General features: G+C 37.4%; 1 protein-coding gene across 1 annotated transcript; it reads left to right on the top strand.

Moving 5' to 3' along the window:
- Window positions 1-7: 7 nt before the first annotated feature.
- On the top strand, window positions 8-2,862 carry LOC104821488 (histone deacetylase 6). The gene is made up of 6 exons (XM_010552393.2): window positions 8-603; window positions 823-1,263; window positions 1,359-1,501; window positions 1,801-1,891; window positions 1,982-2,109; window positions 2,425-2,862. The coding sequence occupies exons 1-6, from the start codon at window positions 61-63 to the stop codon at window positions 2,489-2,491; spliced, it is 1,413 nt and encodes a 470-aa protein (XP_010550695.1). The 5' UTR covers window positions 8-60; the 3' UTR covers window positions 2,492-2,862.
- The last annotated feature ends 4,246 nt before the right edge of the window (window positions 2,863-7,108 follow it).

Raw genomic sequence — 7,108 nt, 5'->3', positions numbered from 1 at the left:
AGAAGAAGAGAGAGAGAGAGAGAGAGAGAGAGAGAGAGAGAGAGAGAGAGAGAGAGAGAGATGGAGAGTGACGAGAGCGGGGCTTCGCTGCCGTCGACGGGACCGGACGCTCGGAAGCGGCGAGTGAGTTACTTCTACGAACCGACGATCGGCGACTACTACTACGGTCAAGGCCATCCCATGAAGCCTCACCGGATCCGAATGGCTCACAGCCTCATCGTCCACTACCACCTCCACCGCCGCATGGAGATCTCCCGCCCTTCCCTCGCCGACGCCTCCGACATCGGCCGCTTTCACGCCCCCGAATACGTCTCCTTCCTCTCCTCCGTCTCCCCGGAATCCATGTCCGATCCTTCCTTGTCTCGCAGCCTCAAGCGCTTCAACGTCGGCGAGGACTGCCCCGTCTTCGACGGCCTTTTCGATTTCTGCCGCGCCTCCGCCGGTGGCTCCCTCGGTGCCGCGATCAAGCTCAACCGCAAGGACGCCGACATCGCCATCAACTGGGCCGGTGGTCTCCACCACGCTAAGAAGAGCGAGGCTTCTGGGTTTTGTTACGTCAACGACATCGTCCTCGGGATTCTCGAGCTCCTCAAGATTTTTAGGGTAAATTCCTGATTCCTTCTCGGTTTTTGTTTCCCTATTCAATTTTTGGTGTTCGCCTATGACGTTCACAATTTTCTGATTTTGATCGACATCGCGAGAGATGGGTAGTTTGAAAATTTGGGTTGAAGTAAGAAATTGTTGTACCCATTTGATATTCAAGTTTAACTACGATGTTCCCATGACTCGAATCTGAGTGCCTCTCTTCAATTTCGTTGGCAGAGGGTTCTCTACATAGATATTGACGTTCACCATGGAGATGGAGTAGAAGAAGCCTTTTACACCACTGATAGGGTTATGACCGTTTCTTTCCACAAATTTGGGGACTTCTTCCCAGGGACCGGACACATAAGAGACATAGGGGTCGACAAGGGGAAATACTACGCTCTGAATGTTCCCTTGAATGACGGTATGGACGACGAAAGTTTCCGCCGTTTGTTCAGGCCGATTATACAGAAGGTTATGGAGGTGTATCAGCCAGAAGCAGTTGTACTTCAGTGCGGGGCTGACTCTTTAAGCGGTGATCGATTGGGTTGCTTCAACTTATCGGTCAAGGGCCATGCTGATTGCCTTCGGTTCTTGAGATCTTTCAATATTCCTCTCATGGTATTGGGCGGTGGAGGGTATACTATCCGCAATGTCGCCCGATGCTGGTGCTATGAGGTCTGTGTCACGGTCTTTCTGCTTCAGGACTAGGGTTTAGTTTCTGGTTAGCTAAAGTCTTGTTATTGAAAGGTGTCTGTTTGTCTTTGTCTCAGACAGCAGTTGCTGTTGGTGTGGAGCCGGAGAACAAACTTCCTTACAACGAGTATTTCGAGTACTTTGGGCCAGACTATACACTTCATGTCGATCCAAGCCCCATGGAAAACTTAAACGCACCGAAAGATATGGAAAAAATAAGGTAATCTCATGATGCCTGTTGTGGATATTGTATTTATGTTGCTTCATACAAGTCAGCCTTTTTCTTACAGGAATGTGTTTGAGATCTCTTACTGATCATGTAGGATGCTGCTGATACTCCTTATGTTAGAGTTTCTTGATGTTTCGTTTAATCTGATTTTGCTGCAATGCCGTTAATTTGGGGATTTAGTTGGGAACTTACATGCTCTCTCTTTTAAGCTTCTGAACTTTTTGGCTCTCTTTCTCATCCTTTTTGTTGTTTGTCTAGAGTTCCGACCAATTTTTCGTTTTGAGTTTCAGGACCACGTTATTGGAGCAACTCTCTAAACTGATACACACGCCTAGTGTACAGTTCCAGCACACTCCACCGATCAGTCAACTCTCCGAGGAGGTACCTTGAAACGATTTACAATTTCCTCATTTTGGGTCGTTTTTGTCCCAATGGACTGACCGTTGTCTCGACCCTTTTTTTTTTCATAAGCCGGAAGAGGAGATGGAGAAAAGGCCAAAACCTCGCATTTGGAGTGGCAGTTCAACTTATGATTCAGATTCAGACGAGGATGAGAAACCTCCTCGTGGTGACCAATTTCATGATTTTCCCACAGACAGGTAAGCTTTCCTGCTCTGCTGTACCACAAGTCGGTAAAGGAAAGAAATAAGGGGCGAGCTTAACGAGTCAATGGCACTTTTTTTTATCTTAGGTGGTCCGAACTGTGATGGTTTTTACTCGGTCATAGCACCCTAGTAAAGATTGAACTTTTACCCGAAATCTTAGAAATCATCAGGGCATTAAGAACATTTTCAGGAAGTTGGTTAAAAACAGGTAGCCCGAAAAGATGAATGTTCAATGTTGAGAAATCAGCTACCTCCATTTGAGCTGGGGAAGAGTGCTTAACAATGATGTTGATATCTCTGGTTTTTCAGGTATTCCACGGGCGAGGATGAGATGGACGAGGACAAACCGGAAGTGAAGCCCCCTCCCCCTCCTTAAAACCGACCGTACGCACAAACACATGCTTTTGAAGATTAGATTACAGGGGGGGGGGGTTATGATAGTGCCGTTAGATTAGGGCAAAACAGAGTCTGAAGAAAGGGTTCTTTTGGGTTTTGAAGCTTTTAACCCTTGATTGGCGAAACACAACCGAAAGATGTGATCTTGCGAATTATTATATTCTTTGTGGTTGTTGGAATGAGATACTTTGTCTCGCTTTGAACTTGATTGGTTATGCGTGGAGTTAGGGTTTCTAAAAGACTCTGTGTTTCAGTTTAGAGGCTGACCGCTGTGTTTTCAGGCAAGGCTTTTACGGTTTGATGGAGGATTTGTGTATTGTCAAAAATCCGGCAACTTGTGGAGTTTCTCTCCTCGATGACGATAAAATAGCAAAACTAGGGGTGATCTATTCGGGTTTCGATTTGATTATATTCAGTTATTTCGGTTTTAAAAACAGATGAATTCGGTTCATTTTGGTTCGGTTTTGTTCGATTTTGGATTTTATTGTAAAAAATATTCATTTTTTCAAGATTTTTGTTTTTGCCTTTTTTTGTTATATTTTTATTCGGTTTTACTTCGATTTTAAAGAAATTAAAATCATCCCCTTTTATATCACATTTTAAATCTGTTAGGATTATTTGTTGTTTCGTTTGGATCGATTTCGTTAGTAACGAGATTAGAAGTCCCTAAACAAAAAGGCGTGCTCTTGGTCTTGGCTCGTAGGCCTCTGTCTTTTTTTTTCTTTTTTCTTTTTTTTTCTTTTTTTTTTTGTTATGCTCCATCCCTCTATTGGAGAGAGTTTCGAGGTAAAATCTGACCCTAAAAAAATGATATCGATTATATATATATATATATATATATATACACATACCATTAGAATAAAAACATATCTAAATTTAACAATATAAAAAAAAATTGCTGTCGATGTTTGGATATAAAAAAAAAATCGTTCTGGATTGAGGTTTTTTTATATGAAGTTTAAGTTTATTCGGTGAAGTTTACATGAAAAACATTTCATCACATGGATTTAGTGTTTTTCAAATAACTCAAGAGGTCGATGTCTCAAAATTCAAATATTTTTTTTGGACCGCTTTTATAGGAAGAGTATTGGACAGTACAAATATGAAACACAAGGTCATTAGATGACAATATAAAACACATTTTAACCCAAGATCAAGTGATTCAATCGGTAAGAAGAGAATAAAACTCTTTTTCAATCCGGTTTTGAACCATCATCTGAAAAGGGACATTCACATAGGTTTTTCTGTTCTTTTGGAAGATATATTTTGGCCAAAGGATCAACTTCCATATTATCAATAAAAAAACACATTTTAGGTTTTAAATTTGTGTAATGTCCTAAGAACGCCCCCTTTTTTTTTCTCTCGGAAAAACAACGAAGACCAAAAACGTTTCGTTCTAAATGTGTAACCTCTCATACTCGGAGAAATATTTATCTAAAACACGATATGGATATATCTCTCTCTCTAATAGAAATGTTACAAAATTACGTGACAATACATGCATACATACATACACACATACATACACACATATATATTTATATTGAATGATCATATATATGACGGTTTATATAGTAATTGGATTTTCTAAAATGATTTCATTAAAAAGTTGTTTGACTTTGTTCGATCGGACACATGACCACTGCAAACAATATAAGCAATCCCGAGGGAGGGATTGGAAAGTCCAATCTCTTTTGCCTTAATTTCTTCCTTTCCGTTTTTTCCAATGAAGTATATGAATTCCTGCTCAACAATTAAAAATACACGTACGCACCCATCTATGAAATATTTGTAACCTCAAAAATAACATGGTATATATATATATATATATATAACCCTGAAATCACGAATTGTTTGGATTTCCATATATATACACACACACACACTTGGGTGATTGATTTTCAATGAGGGTTATCGGCTAATAAATGTGGGGTTGGATTCATGAGAGACCAAATCTTGATTAACACATGGTAACCAAATAAAATTAATTAATGAACATTATTTAACTGTTTTTTTTTTCAAGAACTCCTCCAAGACATGTCATCTAGAACTTGGAAGAGATTTTCTTTCTTTCTTTTTTCACCCACAGCTTGAAATTAAGAGATTAAAACATGGTACCTGACGCATATATGCATATATATTTGTTTCCGAATAAAGATTTCTATATAGTAATTGCTATTGGATAGGTAGAACAATAAAACTACTTATTCTTCTACTAGTATATATATATATATCATATCCTATTCAATTAAAGTTATATTTTTTCATAAAAAAAAAGAAAATTAAAAAAAAACTATTCAAAGAACTGTTGTGTCCAAGTTGCACCATCTTCTCTCATAATCAACACATGTAGAAGATTGATTAGAAGACTGATCTCTTGTGCGTGTTGTTTGAAATTTGGCCATACAAAAAAATGTGGTTATGAAGAATTCACATGGATTGTTTTTTTTTTATAAAGAAGAAGAAGAAGCAGAGATGTTAGGGACAAAGTAGTACTAGTCTAGTTTCCTAGGAGTATATGTATATATGTATGTGTATATGTGTACCCTTTCTTTTCATTTAGAAGGTCCCACTGTCTCTGCAAAACCCTTTACCACACTTCATACCCCCACCTCCCTCTTGCAACCTCTCTCTATATATGTATTAAGGGTTATTATAGATTTAATACTAAATTAATATATATATATATATATATATAATAAATTTGCATTGATCTTTTTACTTGGTGTTTTTTCTCCCTTGAATGCATTACACAAAAATATATACAGTTGGATATTATACAAGGTGTGGTGGTTTTTGTTGAGGCCTGCTCATAGACAAACCTATAGTAAATTGTCAATAAAAAAAATCGCATCTTCATTAACAAATTTAAATAGTCAAACATCGTTAGATGCGCATCTGTCACTTGCTAATGTGTCTCTACCTACACGGTTTGTGTTTTTTTTTTGTTTAATAAATAGAGAACTTTATTCCAATATGATAATATCTATGGGGGATTGATCAAAGTTCTTTTTAAATCAGTATTTATTGAAATTCTTTTGAGTCTTCATATGAAAACCTAAAACGTTGACACCAAATTAAGAGTGGATTTGGACCGATCCTACTAAAAATCTTATATTTCATTATCCTTTCTCAAAACCAACCCACATATATATTTTTTTCCGTACCCAATGTTCCATAAGCTATATATACGGTGTGAGATGTGTACTTCCTCTTTTAGCAAAACCATGTATGAGGTTCTCTAATGATGAGCCCTAATTCCATTAAGTTTATAAGATTTTTAAAAAAATAGTTTGATAAAGCCTATGGATGATGCTTCACTTTACTAAATTACTTCCACTAACTTCCATCATAACTTGGACCAAACAATAATAGTCTAATATGCTCTTGGCAGAAACCCATAGGTTAATTAAATTACGTCAACAAATTTATTTCACACACACACACAAAAAAAACACTGTAACACCATCATCTGCTTTGTGCAAGAAAAAAAAATGGAACAAATGATTATCATTAATGATTTGAATTCGCTAACGTGCGTTTCGGCATTTCTAGGGCTCAATTCTGTACATATCACGGGAATATGTCTTATATAGAATGTGAAGAACGACAATTCAAAGTCTAATTTCTCTTGAAGATTACATAAATGTAAATCCGTAACCAAACTAAATCGCAGCAATTTTATATCTTTCTTGTCGTTTTAAATTTAATTGACATTATTTGGGTGTATGACTAACTGTGTTTATCGTTTGCGGCTTTTTTTTCTTATTTCATCTATGTTCCATTGGTTTTCACATGTAATCCGTGCAAACGGATGTTTGTCTGCGGGTCTTTGACGAATACGTACCATTATTCATCATACATATATGTATTTTTCATGTTTAGACCTAATTATATATACAAAATATATACGTTCGATGTGAAACAATTGAAAAGGCCACTATTACAACATGTCACGATCAGGTTGTCACTTCCAATAATATACTCTAACACTAGTAACACTGTTGATGTGATACTAACCCTAGCTGTAGCTGCGAAAACCTTGGACCCCCATGTATCTATTGTGTTGATTTCTCATTATAACGTCCTTGTTTTACAAAACCTACATAGTAAACAGATAATACGACATGATCATTCATATGAACTCTTGGACTTTTCTTTGCCTAGGGTTCTTTATTTTAGGGTTATTGCTCTCTTTTTTCCATCTCCGGCCCCCTATTAGAGAAGATTCTTGTTCATGTGCAAATTGTGTGTGGAGAATTTGGAGAAATTTTCCCACCTTGAAGAAGAAAAAGAAATGAATTTGAATTGAGTATCACCACACTTTTATGTCCTTTTAATCCTTTTCACACAAGTTTTTTACCCTGAAACTTTATCGGTTCGGGATTCAAACGATCAATGGATGAAGGGAAGGGGGAAACTTTCGGATTCACAGGTCGCTAGTTTAGGGTTTGCCTTATGATTACTGATAATTCAAGATGCTTAATCATGGTACATATTTATACTGTCGAAATTTGGAAAGCTTGTGAAGATACGGTAATGGGTCTGATAACTTTTCACAAAGTTAAGCACTCTTTCTTTATTACCATGTCATCTA

The sequence above is a fragment of the Tarenaya hassleriana genome, unplaced genomic scaffold (genome assembly GCF_000463585.1).
Source record: "Tarenaya hassleriana unplaced genomic scaffold, ASM46358v1 Cleome33, whole genome shotgun sequence".
Taxonomy (NCBI): Eukaryota; Viridiplantae; Streptophyta; class Magnoliopsida; order Brassicales; family Cleomaceae; genus Tarenaya; species Tarenaya hassleriana.
Note: the sequence above shows the minus strand (reverse complement) of the source record. Positions and strands in the feature narration are given on the sequence as shown.

Excerpts from the sequence above, each read along its gene's own strand:
- LOC104821488 (XM_010552393.2), top strand. The coding sequence starts at position 61 with ATGGAGAGTGACGAGAGCGGGGCTTCGCTGCCGTCGACGGGACCGGAC. Across the intron at positions 1,264-1,358 it reads CCCGATGCTGGTGCTATGAG|ACAGCAGTTGCTGTTGGTGT; the intron begins GTCTGTGTCACG and ends TCTTTGTCTCAG. Across the intron at positions 1,892-1,981 it reads TCAGTCAACTCTCCGAGGAG|CCGGAAGAGGAGATGGAGAA; the intron begins GTACCTTGAAAC and ends TTTTTTCATAAG.